Source organism: Diachasmimorpha longicaudata, chromosome 14, assembly GCF_034640455.1.
Source record: "Diachasmimorpha longicaudata isolate KC_UGA_2023 chromosome 14, iyDiaLong2, whole genome shotgun sequence".
Classification (NCBI taxonomy): Eukaryota; Metazoa; Arthropoda; class Insecta; order Hymenoptera; family Braconidae; genus Diachasmimorpha; species Diachasmimorpha longicaudata.
In genome coordinates, this window is record NC_087238.1 from 4,004,426 (window position 1) to 4,024,961 (window position 20,536).

At 37.3% G+C, this 20,536-nt stretch overlaps 2 protein-coding genes and 1 long non-coding RNA gene across 4 annotated transcripts in view; 2 read left to right on the forward strand and 1 right to left on the reverse strand.

Annotated features, from left to right (window-relative positions):
• Positions 1-227: 227 nt before the first annotated feature.
• LOC135169315 (uncharacterized) lies at positions 228-6,336 on the forward strand. The gene is made up of 4 exons (XM_064134201.1): positions 228-784; positions 865-1,222; positions 1,619-5,698; positions 5,769-6,336. The coding sequence occupies exons 2-4, from the start codon at positions 960-962 to the stop codon at positions 5,833-5,835; spliced, it is 4,410 nt and encodes a 1,469-aa protein (XP_063990271.1). The 5' UTR covers positions 228-784; positions 865-959; the 3' UTR covers positions 5,836-6,336.
• The window catches only part of LOC135169316 (gamma-aminobutyric acid type B receptor subunit 2), a 38,038-nt gene continuing 23,566 nt past the window's right edge, over positions 6,065-20,536 (reverse strand). The window contains exons 6-19 of one of the 2 annotated variants that reach the window (XM_064134202.1): positions 19,682-19,888; positions 16,884-17,108; positions 16,690-16,750; positions 13,386-13,509; positions 12,659-12,775; positions 12,450-12,582; positions 12,253-12,369; positions 11,980-12,141; positions 11,804-11,907; positions 10,807-11,100; positions 10,473-10,717; positions 8,382-8,582; positions 7,858-8,088; positions 6,065-7,641 (exon numbers count right to left, since the gene is read on the reverse strand). In XM_064134202.1, coding sequence (XP_063990272.1) covers positions 6,992-7,641; positions 7,858-8,088; positions 8,382-8,582; positions 10,473-10,717; positions 10,807-11,100; positions 11,804-11,907; positions 11,980-12,141; positions 12,253-12,369; positions 12,450-12,582; positions 12,659-12,775; positions 13,386-13,509; positions 16,690-16,750; positions 16,884-17,108; positions 19,682-19,888 — 2,871 coding nt within the window. In that variant the 3' untranslated portion in view covers positions 6,065-6,991. Of the gene's footprint in view, positions 7,642-7,857; positions 8,089-8,381; positions 8,583-9,354; positions 9,368-10,472; positions 10,718-10,806; positions 11,101-11,803; positions 11,908-11,979; positions 12,142-12,252; positions 12,370-12,449; positions 12,583-12,658; positions 12,776-13,385; positions 13,510-16,689; positions 16,751-16,883; positions 17,109-19,681; positions 19,889-20,536 lie in introns of those variants that run through there. The other variant, XM_064134203.1, reaches the window with a different exon arrangement.
• LOC135169319 (uncharacterized) lies at positions 6,759-8,476 on the forward strand. The gene is made up of 3 exons (XR_010300198.1): positions 6,759-6,885; positions 7,228-7,457; positions 7,957-8,476. It is a non-coding gene; the product is annotated as an uncharacterized LOC135169319 (long non-coding RNA).

Consider the following 20,536-nt stretch of genomic DNA (forward strand, 5'->3'; position numbering starts at 1 on the left):
TCGAGTGGGGAGTATCACAATTTTTATTAATTGTATTTGATCATTAGGATATATACAAAATGAGTAAATCTTCATTTTCGTGATCTACAAACGATTTTCTATAAAACTACCTACAGTTAAATAAAAGAAAGTTGATTTTTCATTTTTTTCGAGACAAAATCATGGGAAAAATTAAAATGATAATTATTCATTATTTTCGTAGCTAAAAAGAAATCAATGTATATACAGTAATGTACTAACGATATACAATCATGTAAATTAGTTAGTTTTTTCGTTTGCAACCCTCCGTTGGTTAAGTACATTGGGGTGAAGGGTTTCGCCTGTGGCATACAGAGGACACTTATGTTGGATTTTTAATTAATTAATTTATTTACAACTAAATGAGAGACTACCGAAACATTTTAAGCTCAATACAAATGAGTACAAACCTAGTACAAATAATCGAATCAATTAATTTCCTTAAGAACAATTACTTGTCGGCTATCTACATACGAATTTCATGTTCACAATAATAGAGGGCGAGTATCAACTTGCCTGTACCTTATAAAAAATTGCATACAATAATTGTTGGCTTTGTATACATGTCGTGAACAATAAATATTTGTATTCCATCAAATGCTGATGAACCGAAGGAGTCATTCACCTCTCGAAGATAATTATTTGTCGTCTGTTTGTCAGTGAGGATAATTAATCACGTATAACCCTCAAGACAATAATGTGTTATGATTATCATCTCTGAGAATAGATCAACAACCATCACAGAACAATTGACAAGCTGTTAAAAGTAAGTGTTTTTATACAATTCTCATACATAAGAAGAATAATTCTGGTACAACTCCTCAATTTTTCATTATTTCTGTCAAGATTTAGCCCAGAGGAATGAAAAATACTCTTCAGGTACTTTTTCATGACATCTCATGGATCCATCTTGGTGAAACCTAGGTACAAATACCAGCAAAATGTACGCGTCTGATAAATCGTCTGGAGGTAGTAGTCGAGGAAAAATAATTTCCAGAAACATCAACAACAGAAATGAAATTCCAAAGCTACGAAGAAATCGAAGACACGAGCTCAGATGGGGTGAAGAATATTTCAACGCGTTGAAAAATACTGTCTTTGCTGTTGATCCAAAGCCCTTTGTACCTGCAGATATCCCCGAGGAATTGAAGTTCAAAAATGAAGAGTTGCAGCCACTGCATTCGTGCAATCACTGCAGTGATTCGTGAGTACTGTTATTTTAGTTAGTTCTTTCACCAATTTTGAGTCAATTTACTCTGCCACAGAACAATAACTATCACCTGTGTACAAGAATAACATTGTATAACTGCAGTGACGAAGTGGTGCAACGAGATAAGTCGACTTATCTCTGATTGTCAGTCCACATCTTGCGTAATATCTCCGAATCTAAGGGAGATGGCGAAATTTTCTAAGGACCTTTCTTGAAGTACTCAATTCGCTCCAGAAAAAAGGTTATCATCGAAATTTTGCTACCTCCCCTAGATTTCGAGATATTCATCAAAACCTGTGAAAAATCAAAAGTGACTTATGACGTTGTCTGACTTTGCTGCTCATTTACAATATTTAAAATTGTTTACTGACAAAAATATCGCTTTTCCAGGTTTCGTTTTAAAAGAAGTCTTCATGATCACGAAAATCGAAAGAGTTTTGTCCTCGGCTACTGGTGCGCCCACTGTTTTACCGTGAACTGCAGTCACACTCAGGAAGACGGTTCAATGTGTCGTGACTGTCAGAACGTTGAGAATAAAAATCGTGCACGTCTGAGCAGGCGAGGAATGAAACGTGGCCAGAAAATGGGCTCTGTCAAAATATTCTACAATCAGTGTCAATTTTTCGGCCATCTGAAATCGCACAATGTGTCCTCAGTCGAAATGACGTACCTCATGATGATGCCAATGCCTTCAGAGGTTGAGAATTCCGAGTGGACACATCTTCACGAAGCGTGCAAGGCCCTCATGGAGTACGCCTTTGTGAAGCAAAAGCACATTGTCGATATCCTGAGAATTGAAAATCACACAAGAAAATGGTGGATGTCAGAGCCATCGGATTCATCACTAGTTGGTGAATTATTGAAAAAATATCTGATTGATTCAGACGATGAATTAAGTGAAAATCTGGTGGATCCTCTTGGAGATGGTCCCCCAATCTCTCGTGAAGATGTTCCTATTACTGCTGACATAACCTTTGTTGACTGTGGCCCACCAGTTTCAGTCTTTATGCCACCCAATGGACAACTCAGTCCAGAGGCAACAGCACCAAGGGTTTCTGCCCCCAAGAAAACACCACCGAAATCCCCTGTCGTGCCCTCCCTCGAATTTTTAAAGAATAGTTCCAGTATTGTCAAAGGTCATCGGAATGAAAAATCCGGAAAGATTGACAGCAAATCCAAACTGCTCAACGCCACATTGCGAAGGTCTTCAGAGCTGGTAAAGAGTAATGTGATATCTATCGTGAAGAAAGATCGAGTTCCATCGGTTCCAGAGCGAGGAGTCCATCGACACCCCCCCTCACTGACTGAAACCACATCGACATCGATGGGCTCGAAATCAGATCGACTCACAACTCCTACAGCTCCCTGTTTAGTGCTGTCAAACGTCTCCAATTCCTCCAATAAATTAGTAAAAGTGTCATCACAGTCTGATGCTGCTGGCAAGATCTCATCATCAGCTGGTGCGAAAGTTAAACTCATACAAATCCCGAGCTCGAACGTCACATCGACTAAAGAGGGTCAAAACACAGTCGCCAATAATTGTCGAGGAGCTCAGATACCACAATGGCTGGCCCCTGTCCTGAAGAACAGACAGATTCATCTACCACGAGTCTGTCTAGGCTCTGATTTCCAGAATAATGCCCACTTACATTGTTTGGAGAATGGACCAAAGGGAATCGACACTCTCGTCAAGAAATATCAACTCGAGATGAGACGAAAGCTGCTCAACTATTCGAAACAGAAGATTCAAACGATAGTCAACAATTTTTCAGAATTCTGTCGAAACTTCAGCAGATCAGGTTGTGTGGATGTAGAATCAATATCTAAAAGAAATCTAGCAACATTGAAATCATTGACAGGATATCTGGAGACAGCGTCGAATGATCCAGGGAAGAATAATATGGATCAAAAAATTAATAACGATTACAAGAACAGAATGACGTCCTGGGAGTATCAGAAAAACTCTTATCTGACGTGTCCGGAGTGTAAAAAGAAGGTGAAACCGAAGAAGTATTTGCCAGGTATATCAAAGCTTGCGAGTCAAGAGAACGAGTATTGTCAGTGTTGCAATTTTATCTGTCATCTGTGTAAATCCAGACAGGGAAATCAAAATCGATACAAAGAACACCTGAAATTCCACAAGAATCAAGGACCCTACACATGCCCCGAGTGCTTAGCTGTATTTCCTAACATGCAAAATTTGGAAATTCACATCTGGACGAAATGCTTTCACGTGGATACGCAGGAGATTTACGCCTGTAGGATCTGCCAGATCGAGGGATTCCTAACAATGGAAGCACTGAGTAAACACTATTACGAAATTCACGCGACGTCTGTGTTTGTTTGTAATCGATGTCCAATAGCATCACCCACTTACTTCGATCACATTGTCCATTGCTCCAAGGAGCACTCTGGAGCGGCGACAAATCCTGAGACCCTGATCATCTGTGATTACGGTGGATGTTTAGTATCACCAGAGAATTTCAAGATTCATCTGAAGAGCCACCGTGAGATCGGGATTATTCAGTATTACACGTGTCCCTTCTGTGCATTTTTCGTGAAGAACGTCAAAGGAAATGAAAACATCATTCAGGATCATGTGTTTGGAAATCATCGAGAGAGATTGTGTGAAATTTTAACTCCGGAGACTCTCAACTTCTTCGCATCGTACTTCAATCTGAAAATGGATAAGCCATTGGCGAGAAAATCATCGGGAAAAAAAGAGGAAATGTTACTTCCGAAGATCGTCAACTCTTGCTCAATAGCCAAAACAGCGTTTGAATCACACGATGAACCAAAAATTTCAGCTGCACCGACTCCAAAGTTCATAAGGTTGAATGCACTTCCCGATAGTCTAGCGTCGAAGGTCCCAACTGGTGTTACGATTCCGAAGATCGTGAAGGTCCAGAGCATAAAGCCAGGTGCTAATGGAACTATTAATTTCATCAACAATCAGAGCGTCAATCCAATTCCCCAGAAATCTGTCAATGTTGTGAGCAATCAATCCTCGAATTCAGATCCGAACAAAGTTACGAGTAGCAGTAATGAGAGTGTAAGTTCAATTGGTGACAAAGGAGTCAATCAGAGCACGAGCCCAAGTCTTGGTAAAGGTATCAATGCCATCAGCAGTACGAAGTTGACACAGGTGACAGTGCAGACCGTTCAGTCTCCGAAATTAATTTCCCTTTTGAAGAATTATACCCCAAGTAATGTTATACAACAACGACCAGTTATGGTGAAGGTGAATTTATTTGATAAGAACAGCAATCACCTGAACGACAATCAAATTTTGCCTCATGGATCAAGCCCAACGAAACCCATCATCAGTATTCCTGTCTCTTCGCGGTTGACTGAACCTCGTGGGCCAGATTTGCAGACTAAGAGTCCAGATGATTTTAATTCGAGGACTGTACTCGCGGAATCAGATGGCCCAAGTCATGTGAATACGATGATTGAGCTAGATGGAGGGAGTAAGGAGGAGACAGCTCGGGAGTATTTGGAGGACTTGAATCATCCTGACGATAAAGTTGATCACGAAGACATTTACGAAAATGTGGATCGAGAGAGACAAATGAAATTAGCTGATCATTCCGAATCGATGAGAAAGTCGTCAGGGACATTAAAACGTAAGGGAAGACCCAAAAAAGCCTGGAGGATGGCACTTGATGGCGTTGAGGATGGTAAGCTACAGCCACTCAATTTCAAATGTCATCTTTGTTACGAAAATATAACGACTGAGTGGGAAGTGTTGAAGCATCATTTTGCTACCAAACATTACCGAGAGTTCAAGTTGTGCGAGGTAAGTCCTAAACTTGAGAAAATCCCTCCGACCACAGACATAGAAGCCAAGGTCGAATGTAAAAAGAGAAAGCTGGAGCCCAGTTCCCCTCGAGGAGCTTCGAGAAGAAAAAGACGAGGGCTTTCAACGAAAACTGATGACAATTCACGATCAGGAATTTGTGTTACACAAGAGAGACTTGAACAAGTTGATGGCAACTTTCAATGTAAAAAATGTGAGGCGTTATTCGAGGATGTAAAGTTACTGAGGGAACACTTTGCTAATAAACACAGGATAAAGGAACATTTCTTAGTCTGTCTTGAGTGTGGTGCAAATTTTGTTGTTGCCAATAGTCTTCAGATGCATCTCAAAGCATATCATGGAATTGTCGATACCGTATCTTATCTTGCTCAGAATTCGCTCTACGCCCCTGATATTGGAGGGTCCTACGATGCTAGGACAAGTGAACCTAATCAGTGTTACGTCTGCATGGCAGTATTTGAGGATAAATCAGCTGTTGACAAACACCTCAGGGTCCACGGAATGGCTTTTCTAAATCACACAAAAGCTGAGGCAAGAAATGCCCAGAAGATCGATGAAAAGAACAGTCCAGTGATCAGCAAACAAGAGGTGACACAAAAAAATGTTCAACAAAATGGTGATCAGACCCTCAGTGGAAATATTGTTTCGAGGTTGTCCATGTTACTTTCATGATAGATTTAAGCATCCCATATGGCCCTATAATTTTACTATTGTTTTCAGTCTTTTAAATATCATCGAGGTGACGAGGTCTAGTTCGTCGAGGGAAAATATTGTCCATCCGATCTAGTCCTCGATTGCCACCAACAATGGTCATGAATCTTACGAAAATTATCAACTTCACAACGCGAGAGAAAATACTGAGACTTTTACGGCTCCTCATTTCCTTTGATTTTGTACGATCAACTCACTAAAAAATAGCAATAAAAGTTAGGATTGGATATCTGGCAGAATGTTTTTTATATTTCACATACTAAGGGAGAGAGATCATAAGAAGTCACATGAGTTTGGGAGTTGAATTTGATATTTTTCATTTTGGTTTTATTTTTTTTCAGTGAACGTGAATCTAAATTACTACATAAACCCAAAGATTCAGTTGTACATAGTCAGCACTAAAAAGAAAAAATAAATGAAAGGTATCAAACTAAAATCATATATCCTTCCATTGTAGAAACGTGAGCAGTGTAAATATCGCAAAAGATTTTTATAGTGATATGATACTGTCATATAAAGAAGATATGATTATACAGGAAATTAATTATCCATCAATAAAAAAATACATAATAACAAATGAGCATTATTCGTTTTTTTTTTCATTGAAATAATATAACTTAATGAGAGACTGAATTACATAAATCTCCATTGTACATCATTCAAGAACAATTCTTATGAATATATATTTGTTGCTTCCATTGCACTGATACGACTTGATTATTGTTGAATAGTTGAATGTCATTATTCATGATTCTCTCAACATCTATTTGTACACACAGAGGGGACGTGTCTCTTTCGTAACCGGGGAAAAATATTTTAATCTCATTCTATTTAATTGTGTTTGGTCTACACATTTTATCTCGTATGAAGAAAACAAAATCATAACGATAAATTAATTGGAGTGAGTCATAGAAATTGTCTAATACATTGTTCCCCTTAATATACCATTGAAACATTAATAATAGTGTTGATGATTTAGTTGTTCAGCAGGTACTAGGGATTCGGGGTATTAAACGTAACTAGATAATCATTAAGTAGTCATTTGTTAGTTATCAATGTCAGTTTGATTCCAATACGATAGCACTTCCTTCACCTTCACATCTTGGGGAAAATTATTTGGTCCCAGGTGAGTCCCAAAGCATTGTGAAGATATTTTTTCCATCTGCTTGTCTCGTACATTTTGATTAATCATTTTAATTATTTGGCACATAAAACTGACAACGTCACTACTTCTACGTAACATCACTGACGCCCTCGCCTTCACACAACTCAGCAAAATTTTCAGCATTCAGAAGCTCCTTATCATTAATATTACGTGAAGATTCTGTCTGTTCACTATCAGTTGTCGAATCATCAACAATAACTTGATGAAACACTTCTTCATCTGTTGTAAAATCCGTTGACTCACTCCTTTTAATTTTTCTCAATGGCAAGTTTATTGATTCAATAATCTGTAATTCTACATCAGCGTTGTCGTCAGTCAGGGTCAACGATGATCCAGCCTCTCTGAAGAGCTTTCGGAGATCATTCCCCAGTAAAATGTCATCAGGACTGATGTTGGAATCAGCTGGAATGACTAGTGCTTGGCGTGTTTCTGGATGACGTTGACCACGACTACTGTTTGCTAATTCACTCAAGGGAATTCCAACTTCGTGTGTTGCCCATACATCGTAATTTGGTGGACAGGGGCCCGTGCAGGTATTTCGAAGTGATGTATTTGTTACTTTAGAGCGTGATGAATCGTCCATTGAATGCCAACGATGTTCCATAAATCCATCTGTGCCAAGTGGAATCGTTCCTAAGCTATTTGCTGGCATTATACGGTGGGGAAAACGGGGGGAACCTTTTATCCTCTCGCGGGATGAATTTTCAGAGCTTGTTTCTGGAACAGTTAATTTAATAAACAATGAACCATGAACCAAACTACATCGTAGAAAAATTCAGCGAATTATAAAATTCTACAGATTTATTCTGCGACATTGTGATTGCACAGGATTTTAAGAACATTTTCCAGAGCTTTTGTTGTTTTTCTATGAATTTTTCTGGGACTTTTTGTTGTTCAGAAAAATATTTATAAATTTATTTTCGATTGTCTCACTCAATGGTAAACTAAAGTTGACACGTGGCTCACTGCTCTCTTTTCGTCTTAATCCCAGACTCAGTCTTCTATCCTCATCACTAGTTATATTGATGATAGGACCGGAGCCACATCTTGGATGTGGTGGACGCATTCCTTGGGGTACATTCATTTGACAAGTGGATGAAGCCTTGGTACCTGGCACCAGCCCAGCGATATACCCCATGTGAACTTTGAGAGCTGAAGCAACACCTGAAATTACAAATCCAGAACTCAATTGTTGAGTGACTCCACAACTCCTGATCATTCCCAGTTAATTAGGTTTCCACCAAAAAAAAAAACAATATTCCTGAACAATCAATTTTCATTAACGAGCATTTCTTTTGTTAATACAAATAATTGAGAGAACTGAGACAGGAAATTGGAAAGCAAAAAAACTAGTGCAGCCATAATTTTTTAAAGAAATTTTAGGAAATTGTTGTGACTGGATGGTATCTCCAGGTTGAAATGACATGGAATGTTGTGTTCAATATGGAATTACAAACCTGTAATGGAAGCTGTGGAAGTTTTTCGACTGCTGGGACGACTCCCGAAGAGACTGAAGAGACGTTGGAAGACCCCCAAACGATTGGGCCCCTCAGTTTCTCGTCTCCACTGGAGTTTGTAGATGTCAGCTAGACTGCTACGAGCACCATTTGGCTCAAGATCTGGCTGACTGCTAAATGCTACTGTTCCTCGACGCATGCCTGACATCAGGAACAATCATATACATTGAAACATTGCACATTCTTCCAATAATTAAACACGAAGGGGAATATTCAGTAAAAAATACTAAATTCAGTAGAAAAATATTCAGTAAATAAATATTTTCTGAGATTCCCAAGCGAGAGGTTGTAATAATTTTTAGGGAACTGTCACGGAATTATCTTGGAACGTTCGGTAATTTTTACTGAATATTTATCTTCCCAGAGTGAAATTAAATCTGGGACTTTAAGCACTTGCAATTTTTCCCATTCATCATCGTCTTATTTCCGCAATTTGAATAAAATTAATGACGCAAATGATGATATCGAGTGAGTGAACAAAGGACAGGATAGAAATTTTGTAGCTCTTAACTCAACTACGCTACGTTTATCTCACAGTTTATTTTTACAGAAGAAGAATTTAATGATACTACAAGTATTCGTAAACAACTTGCTATTTAAACTAAAAAATAATAAATTAAAACCATAATTCTCAGACCTTAAATACTCGAGTTGAAAGTTTGTTTGTTCTCAACACAAGTACCGAGATGACTACGAAACTTTTGTGAAAAGCTCTTTCAACTTCAATTCCTACTCTAAATTTAATGAAATTGCATTATCACTGTTATTCTCATTTCCCTAGTTGATCAGTATCTCCCTAATTTTTCGACAGCTGAACAGGCAAACCAATTGATCAAATAATTATTCAAATTAACGTAACGTGTGGGAATAATGCTTGCAGGCAAATGCGTGCAAATAAACGAAATTGAGTCACCTTTCTGTAATACCTGAATGATGAGAGAAGTACGAAGCGATAATAAAGTGTTATTTATCTTGTATAAATTATAGGATTCAGCAGAATGAGAAGTAAATATCTTCTCATTCTGATTAGCTATCGATAAAAAAAATAATTGAAAGAATAACGATCCAGAAGTCATTGATATTTTAATAAGTGGGAAATTTCTGAGTGTATTAATTTTTTAGTGAGATATATTTCATGGCGGAGGGCTATTCACATTCCGTTTCGATCGATTTAATCACTACGATTACAAAATCTAGTTAATTAGGCGTGATCATATGATTAGATTGATTAGAGGCGAAAATGTGTAATCATTGAAATAATGAAGGGATATTTTTGAGCTGAATTCAATTTATTCAGACATTGACAAGCTCTCACGGTAATGATTTATGTATCGATTGATTGATCCAATCGTTTAGTCGATCGAAAAGTGAAAAATGAAAAAATCGATTTTAGAAAATTCCCGGACCCCTAGAAAAATCGGGAATCGTCTCACGAATCCAATGGCGCCAGCCAAATTGTCCTAGCTACGATATTTCCAAAAATATGGGCAAAAAAAGGGCTGATTCCAAATATTCCTGGAGCCTTACAAGAACTGCAAATGGGCCGCCCCGAACTGCATGCCACGTACTCCGTGATAATGCCTTACCAGCAGGCACGTCCATCCTCCTACTTCACGCGCCACCGCCGTGAAATTTCGCGGTTGAAGCCCCTCCATACGCCCCAGCAATCTCCCCCAAAATCTCTCCCCAGCCCCCACTCTCACAGCGGGGAAGTCCCGAAAAAACTAGTTTGGGATTCTCTATGAAAATTCCTGAATTTCAATCACAAGAACTCCCACGCGCGTTTTCAAGAATTTTAAATGACTGCATCGACACCCAACGATTACCTTTTAATTACGAAAAACCATTAGCAGACGTGATCACGTAATTTCGGTAATTTCACCTCTTTCATTAACTCCACCGTCACTACACCCTAATGATTACCCTTTGATGACCCTCGTGAGTGACACCATCACTGGGAATGTGAATAGCTCCTCTTCATGGAACCAAAAAAAACATAAAAATTCCCCTGAGGGAGTGATAATATCTTACCAGAAGAATTGGCGGATGGCCAGCTGGCCCGTGGTATAACAGGTGGTAAAACACTCAACAACAATAGGGGTAATCCACCACCGATACTCGGATTTCGCTGTGGAATGGATGCGCTGGATGATGCATGTGATGGATCAATTGGCTCTTGGCCCAATTGTTTCTCCAGTCTCGCTAATTCAAACTCCAGTTGTGCCATCTCACGACGGTAAACACGATTCTGTACTTCAACTCTGTACTGCAGTTCTCTATTTAAAGCACAAGGGTATGTAAATAGCCAGTGGCACCATAAAATAAAAAAAAAATATCGTACAATAAATTTATTTTTAAAAAATACCTGCGATCGTCCTGAACAAATCTCCTCGTGTTGCATTCGATTTTCAGTCCCAGACTCTGTACAACAGGATCGGCTCTCTCACCCCCGAGTATATGAGCCAGCTGGGGGAGGAAGAGGAGTGCCAGGGTTGCTGTTGTTGACGCCAGTATGAGGGCTGTGATTGTCACGAATGCGAGGGTCGCACGATCAGACATTAAATTAGCTAATACAACGACTATTCCAGATGTTATCACAACAGAGTAGACACTCATGCCGATGTATTGGGAGTCATTGAGCGCTGGTATTTTCACGTGTCTAAAATTGGAAAATTTGATTGGAAAATAGATAAATGATAAAAGGAATTTATGAGAAGTGTTTGGGGGTGAATAGAATACAATGAAGAAACGTGGACGTACACATGAGGGTTCGACTTTGGTGATATTGGATTTATCTGGGGGTAAACCTGATTAAATTTGAAACATTTTGTAATAACAATTATTATCGTGAACTTTAGGATGCAATAAATAACGAGCGACATAAAATACGACAGATTGTTACTTGAACTCGTATTTATTTCGTATGAAAAAACGATATTAATTGCTCGTTTCCATGATCGTATTCGTTAGATAATTAGTACTCGTCCAATCTCATCGATCAATGTACTTTATCATGTAATAAACCCACGTAAAACACATGAATTCTCAGGGACTACTCCCTAATGACAAGTGGGCCCTTTACAATTTTTCTTAAAATAACAAAAATAATATTTTTAATGAAGATATAATTATGAAATTTAAGGGATGCGACGAGGTAGACCCTAAACTTGATCCTGAAGTAAAAAAAAATCTGAAACAAAATTGAAACACTGGGACTTTCCCAAAAAGTAAAACCAAAAAATCAGCCCTTCTCATGTGGAAGTCTTCTCATTAAGTACGAAAAGTCCTTAGTGATGTATATAACGAATGTTTCTAGGTTCGATAATAATTGGTCGATGAATACATCCCGGTGAATACATTACCTCGTTTCCCAGGCCATGTACACTCCCACAACCAGTAGCAAACCTTTGTAAGCGTAAAGGGATGCCAGCCATCCATTGGTGTGTTGAGATCGACAGACTTCAACCTAGTGATACAAACAAGCTTGAGTACACCTGAATACCAAATTCATCATTGAATAATTGGACTGGATGGATACCTGGGGTTGATATACGACTCCACGATCCTGTGGACTTATTTCCAACGTGAGATTTCGCAAATACCGTTCCATCGGATCCAGTGTCACCCACAGTGTCACTATCAGTCCATCAATCAGTAGGAGAACGAATATCAAACTGATCAGTTGAGTGTCCTGAAGCAACTGTAATGATTTAATGAGCCAGTTTTATCAAAGTAATTGGACGTTGTGCTAGTCACTCAGGAAGAATTTTCCACCCTCGTTAATTCTTTAAAGGTCACGAGTATCCAATACCTTATTTTTAACGACACCACTTCGACTTCTAGTGAAAATCCTGTGTACTCTGTAGGTCTTGGTGAACATGGATCCAAAGGCGAGGGAAAATCCTGCTGAGAGAAGGTAGACACGTGCCTGGAAAAAATGTCAACGTTAAATTGGGGCTTTGAAAAATTGATTTATTATATTATGAAATTTTTATTAATTTTTTTTACTGTGCATATCGTTGGAAAATAGTTGTTTGGTAGAGTAGCATGATCCAACCCAAGAAGAATTACGGCACCATAAACCAGAGCACAGCCGACTGCTGCCATGTTGTTCAGCCGTGGGCTCGAGAGTTTTATACTCCTGTGGATAATCAATTCATATATTCGTTGATAAAAAAAAATAGCGAAGGGTAAAAATTATTTTGACTTTTGCTTACTTGTGCCGACGGAAATGAAGATTGAATGCGAGGAATGAGAGGGCTAGGGTCATTCCTATACTGGCGAGGCACGCCACTGCCAGAAATGCTGCTGGATCGATTGTTACCATTCGGATTCTAAATTTTTTATAAATGAAAAACCAATTAGAGGACCCCAACCAGTGGTCTTCCGGTCTAGTCTATGTGCTGTTTAATTGAATAAACATCAGCCTTCTTCCATCTCTCGCGTTTTTGGTAATTTAATTGATATTATAAAATATTTTTGTGAAACTTCATGATTTTTTCACCAGGACATCTTAACGAGGATGAAAATTCAATAGATGAGACTGATCGACGAATTTTTATTCTCAGAAATATATAAAAGACTGTTCAACTGATGAAAACTGTTTTTCCAAAATAAAAAAATTTTTGAAGGAACCCAGAATTATTAACTTTATCTGAACTGTTCTTTTATCAATCTTTTTTCCTCTTTATTTATATCCTTGACGTGCACCATCAAATGATTTTTTTGTTAAATTGTTTTTTCGTTATGAATAGTCACTAATGATCCAGGTGGCAATGTGACTAAATAAAAAAATTCAAAGTATATATATACAATTATTTTTATTAGCAAAATCATACTCCGCTAGTGACCCAGATGTCAATGTGATTGAACAAACCAAAAAATATATATAATGTTTTCTATTACCAAATAATTTTCCCTCTCAATTAAAATGTCATCTCAAACCTGAAAACTCGTCGTGCCACTGGTGGATGACCTCCTGGCCATCTGACATTAGCACATCCAGGACAATCGAGTGTCAATATACCGTCTTCGGGTGTGTAAATAGCGATTCTTCTAACTCCATGACCTGACAATATAAAAATTTACAGTGTCACAGTGATGATAAAAATTATAATATAAAATCGTTTTTCAACTATTAGAAATTGAAAAAATGTAAAAAAATATTACAACATAGATTTCTGTTTTTATCTTCGCCAGTGAAATTATTAACGATTGCAGGCTCTTTAATGTTGATGTACAAATGTAATTGGTGGAATGAAATTTTCCGATGTGAAACACTCGTGCTACTCCCAGAGAAGAGCGAACCTGGCAAACGAGAGCCTAGGGGCATTATTTAAATTCGACATTCGCCCCCATATGCCAGGCTCCCCCTTTTTTTTTTGTTACATTTTTATACATATTGAAATTTCAATGCTATCCAACTAGCGCCTGTTTTTGTTCCCCTGAATGATTGGCATCTAATAGAGTTCCTGGAACGACGAACCACTACCTGGCACTGGGAGGTGTTGCAAAATGGAATGAGTCAATTCAGGAGAATTGGGTGGGCGATGGCTCGACACTTGACGTGGTTTCCGGCAAATGCAATAACGTCAATAGAGTCTGAGGGTCGGTTTATAGTTCAATCGATATTTTCGTGAACAACTTTTAAGAGTCAGGGGAATGTCAAAGCATCAGAAGATTCAAGGCACATGGGGTTTCAGTATGAAATAAACAAACAAAATTTTTTTTTATTTACTATCTATTTAAACCAGAGGAGTATTTATTTTTATTTAAATATCAGACTTCTCGGGTCAAGTCATTACTAGACAATCTTCATTAGCATTTAATTACGTTAATTATATTTTTATAAAGTTAAAAGAATTCTTTCAATAATTTTAAAAATCAAAATTCTTCTCTCTAGAAGATAAACAATTAGGAAACATTAAAAATAATTAATAAATTTTGTTTGAAGTCCTGCGCAATTTGTGCAATTGGTGTAATTGAAATCTAATTAAGCTCATAATTTTGGAATAATAAATACTTGTCTGAAGCAAATGAATATTAGAAAAATATTTTTTATGTCTGAAATATGTGAAAAGGGACATCACCAGAGACGAAAATTGTCATTCTAAATTTTGTAATTTAAGCTCCATAAAAATTTCTAGTATTACATGGTACCCTAAATGGCAAAGAGTCGTTCTGTCTTGGATTACAGAACTAACGTGTACTTGGTCGTGTTGAAACGAGTGACTTATATTACACACTTGACCCATTGTCTCCAATTCACCACAGAACATCTTCCTGTTAATTGCTATCATAATAATTACATAATTTTCCTAGATAATAATAATTATCTGATAAATCGATATCAATTTTATCGTTCATTTTATATTATCCTGACTTTGCCTCTTCAACTTGTAATATAACTACTATTTTCATCTAAAATAGTTTCTAATTTTAGTTGGATTCATCTCATCAGAACGAGATCGAGACGTGACTGGGATTTCAATTTTTCTTCGAGATCGATACACCGTGATCCCATGTTTATTCTCTACGAGACGAGACGATATTAATTCCAACGAGATTGAGACGACACCAAGACGATCCTAACGATTTTCATTTTTCCCGATATCGAAACGAGACTTCACAAAATATCGTCCTGTCTCGTATCGTGTGCCCTATCGATCTCTCAATCTGTCAATACTATTCAGTGTTGAACGTAACGAAATTTGAGTTGTGATTGAATAAATTTCTTCAATCTAGGAGAGACTCCCAGGACTTCAGTAATCAATTTATGTAATTGACGAGGCTCGAATGAGGGCACCTAGTGAAGGACAGATCGAGTCTGAGTGATCAGTTTTACCATGAAATGCCTCTGAATATCCTCAAATGAATATCCACTCCACTAAATCAGGATTTCCATATATGCAGAGGTCACTTGGTGGCCTCCTACTTCAGCAAGTAAATGAACCCTGAGTTTGACATTTCGTCGAAGGATTGTTTACCCCCTGAAATTTGTCATCTCCTAAATTTTTTCAAAGCGTTCCCTAAATCTCAAAAATCATCCCCTCAATTTTTCTATAATTTTCTTCAGTATTTAAAACAAAATTACGTTTTTTCCCTTTCATCCCCCAAAATTCAGCATAAAAAAAATCTTTTAAATACAATACTGAGTATTCTTTGTCAAGAGTGGATGCCTGCAAAGTCTGTCCTACTCTCTGAATCTGATTGTTTATCATTTGGTATGATGGAGCTGGATGATGGAGTCTATGGAATGGGGAGATGACTATTCTCCTTTATGTCCTTTGTGACTGATCTACGTATTATTCATTTAGCTATTTGACTGTTGATTAGATCCTCAGCTGCTTTCGAAGAGGAAAGACCTCAAAATAACTAAGTTTATTGTCCTCAAACAGATTTCACTTATTGCTTCCCATCCTGAATCTCCTATTCCAACATTCCCTGAATGTTCTCCCCATTTTGAAAAAATTAGAGAAAAAAATTGGCATCCGCTGTAAATTAAAAATAAAATCAGACGTAATTAATCATTGTATTGTGATGGCATGGTATGTGTGGACAATAATTAGCCGTATGTCCACAGCTTTAATTAGTCCATGTCAGTATTTTATAGTTTTTCTCAGAACAGTCCCAGAAAATTTAGAATAATTTTAATAAACAGCAGAAGAAAAGGAAAAGAACGAAATGAGTGAACAAGGGCCTTTTGTTGAATGGGCCCAGAGTGCGAATACTTTGGTCACTAAGGGTTGGTGCCTCTGGAGACATCATAGGAGAAATATCTACCTTCTGCGTGCAAATCCTTTGATATTATTTATTAAATCTCTGATGATGATTTCTGTGGTTCTTGACAGACGTAAAATTCAATTAAGGTTGTCCTGTCGGTAATTAGGGGTGAGGGTGAGGGTTTTAGGGAGTCGTAGGGGGTTGAAAATATTTGCGATTTCCCAGTGGTCGATAGTGAGATTGATTTCTTGATTAATTTATTATTGGTAAGGATTTTAATTGAACAAAATCGAGAGAAAATGAGGTACGTTTGATGATGGGGTTAATTATGATGGGGTTGTTAAGGGAATAATGCAATTAATGGTCGGAAAGTTTGATTATTTTGGAGGTTTGTGGAAAGGGAAGGGAGGTCCATGATTTTTTTATATAAAAATATTGTCAAAAAATTTATATTTTATGTAAAAATATTGTCATATTGTATTTTTTATAATCAAATACATTGAAATTGCAAAAATGATGTACTTACCATGCATTTGATAAAAGGCAGTTATTCCCACTCGATCAGCTCCATCGAATGACACAGGACCCTGACGATTAAACGACATTACTTATTCCTATCGATTTAAAACACCCCCAACCCAAGTGCTAAACCCCGTCCTTGGCTGAACTCCAAAAAGGATTTATCTGTTGCACGTGTAATGGGGTAAGGGATTGACTCACCGAAACACCGAGAAAATTCAAATTCTTCAGTTCAGCATGGAGGTCATACGCTATGTCACGTCTAGAATGTGTATATTCAGCGATACTCGTGTTACGTTGATTTAAAAGTGTCTCGACTGTTGACAATGCCATCCCCATCGCCCAAACTGCATCGTATGTTTGAGCAGCAAATCGGGAAAGTGTTACACCCCTTTTTGCGAGCTCCGAGGCGAATTCAATGCTCGTCTGAAATGCCAGAGCATTAGTTTATTTAAGTGTCACCTCATATTGAAAATGTTATGGACAATTTTCAAATACATTTGAGTTGGGAGTGGTAAACAGGAAAAATCCGAAAAATCATCGAGGGTGTCTAGTTGGAATTCTCTGCAGTATTGCCAGCCTCAAGATCAATAAACTTATCATCATTGAGGGGAACACGTCTAAATGTTTTTCACATAAATAATTTTGTCAGAATAATTTGGTCTTTGAAGTTTATCATAAATATGTGACAAAAATAACTTGGGCTTTAATAACTTCGTTTAAAATAACTTGCGACAGTGTAACTTTTTTTTGTATGCTATGACTGGTTAATACTATTTTTAGTATTTTTTTAATTAGCAATGTTAATGAACAGAAAGCACTTTTATTTTCAATTTATTTGATTAAAGTTATGCATAGTTATGTTAATAGAACGAAAATCACATTATTTCGTTTTTTGTTATCGTTTTTTTGCACAATAATTTAGGTACAACGAAATTGAGTATTTTAAAAATTTTATTTGTCGATTTTTAAAAAATGAAGTTGTTCGTGTATAAAGTTTTTTTATTGAGTTTTGCTCAGGTTATTTCAACCAAATTTTTTTATCGAAATTATATAAATGTGAAACCTCATTGAAATCCAATTAACCTCCCTCCAAACCCCTCAACAGAAAAAATATAATTTTACAAACTAAATACTCCTGTCAAATAAATATTTTAAACAGTTCAAATATTTTAAATAGTTTAAATATTCCTATCAACAATAATATCTCCAAAAAAAATATTCCCATGTATTGTCAACCTTTAGTTTTGTTAATTTACACTGTCCACCAGTCTCCAACTTGAAACATCCATCCCGATGTATTACTAATGCCAAAGCACTCTCCTTATATTACTTCATCCCCTGACTGCGTCACGCAAGCATTTGGCAGTGCTTTCTCGTCTTTTATTTTCCCTTTCATGTGGGATGGAAACATCAGGTTGACGGAACCACACCTAGATGAGGTTGTCATGCCGGGAAAAAAAAATTGAACGACCGTCACTGCTTTGATAAATTGCCGTCTTTCCGTGTGGACAATCCACAACTCTCTAAACTTAACATTTTTCCGAAAATAAACAAAGCACCGACCTGACCTGTAACGATTCTGTGTAATTTTCTGGAATATCTCGCTGTGGTGTTAAACCGAGTTTTACGGTGGCAGAAAAAAAAGCATTAAAAAACTGCAAAGCGTTAATGGGCCACATCAGTATTTTTTTGCAGGCTAATAAAAGAATATGAAAAGGCGAGAGGAGAGAATGAGAAAATATGTGAATCTGAAAAAAAACGTAACTGGGAGTTTGCTGCTGTATCTTACGGTCATTTTAATCGGACCGACTCCATTCTCTGGGTAAAAATGGACATATTCATCTTTAAAACGGAAGCAACACAATGAAAAATCACCCGCTGATGACAATACATCAATATCAGTCAGAGACCAACGATTTTTCTGGTCTTTCTCCCTCGATATCCGGTGGAATCGCCTAATCTTTCAGTTTTTAAATCCCCTGTGTTCGGATTATCACGAGAATAATACCAACTGTTCACTAAAAGCCACCGTTGGACGTGAATTGTTCCCTTTCACTTTAAGTTTTTCTCCCATTGTTCTTGGAAGTTGTACAACTATTATCAACGATTGAGGCTCCATATTTTTTCCCGGAGATTTTTTTTTATTTTTCAGAATTTCGACGACAACTCAGTAGCGAGTGGTAAAAGGAAAAGTTGACTCACGTCTGAGTCGAGTTTTGGGGAAATATCTTCGGATCTAAGGGAGATAGCGAAATTTTTGTTATAACATTTATTGTAGCAGGGGAATTACCCGAAAAAAAAGCTTCTGATGACAATTTTGCCATTTGCTCCGGATTACGAGTTATTCATCAAAAACTGGGAAACAGTCAAACGTGATGTGTCTCGTTTTACTACTTCGCTACTGAACTAGTCGACGATGGAGCTTTCATTTGGGCCATTAATATTGCACCATAGAGGGGATTAAATATGAAATTAACGTCGCGACTTCGTGCTTGTTGAGTGGCACTTTGCGCTCATAAAATATGGCTAATAAAATCCCTTCGATCCCTCGTTTCGGGACTTTGGAAGTAGACGTCATATCGTGTGTTGTACAGAATTTTTTCCCCCTTAATCAAGAGATTTGGGAGTTTGGACATCACTGGGCCACTTAATTAAACATTAATCAATCTTAATTACTCATTGAAAGGTTATGAATGAGTAATTAATCATCAATTAAGCATTAAAGTCCAGAGAATAGTCAAATTCATTCGCCTTCTCAGACAATAAAAAAAAATTGTGGAGAGGTCAGACAATTTTTCTAAGTATTCATTACTTATTATATTGTACCATCAGTTTGAATGTTAAGAAGCAGTTAATTAATGTTCGATGATAAATCTTATGTTTTTCCAAATGGATTTTGTTATTGTCTCTTAACAGTTGGGGAAATTGAATTTATGAGGAGTTCCAAACCATTAGCTCTCAACATTTGAAAGAAAAATCATGAAAATTTGTCTTACCAAACCAGATGAGCTAGTTTCCTCTGGAAGAACTGTGCCATGACTCTTAACAATGATAACACCATCCAAAGTTTGAGTAAGTTCAGCTGATGAACAATCGTTTCCTCCATGTGAATGCCACCAGTCTCCAGTCATTCCGGAAAGGTCAATCGTCTCACCCGGAAGAATCCAGGCATAATCTCCACCATGCATACCAAGCTTCCAAGCCTACATCAGTGGAGGAGTAAAAGTTTTTATTTGGTCTAATCAAAGTTTGAAGGGGAGGAAACCGAGAAGCCCCTGGCAGTATAATTTCCCCGCCCTTCGTGAAAATTCTGGAGCTTCGAAATTCCTGGGATACACGAAAAGAAATTTTGGGTAAAAATTAGCCTTCTGGAGGGCGAAACGTGGGATGAAATGGCAATCAACGACTTTTTAGGTCAAGTTTTGGTGGAAAAATTAGACTTGGGGGGGTAATTATCGTGAGAAAACTAATCTTCCTCCCTCGTTTCACCCCCTGGAGGTCTAATTTTTACCTAAAATTTCTTTTTGTGGATCTTAATAATTAAAAAAAATTGCGCCGACTCAAAAAATCAAAATTGTCTTCGGCCTTTTCACTAAATAATTACTAATTAGGGTAACTGTTTCATACTTCAACGTTCGGAATAGAAAAAAAACCTCATGAGGCAATAACATCAGGCAAATAAAATAATAAAATAATGATAAAATAATCGGATGTCGAGGAATTGATTTATAAATAAAAAAAATATTTTAAGCAACATTTATTACACCCCGGATATGCCTTTCTCTCATCAATCTTTTGATCCTAATCCCCAGAAGGACTCGCAGAAAAAGTCTGGACAGACCATATCCTCC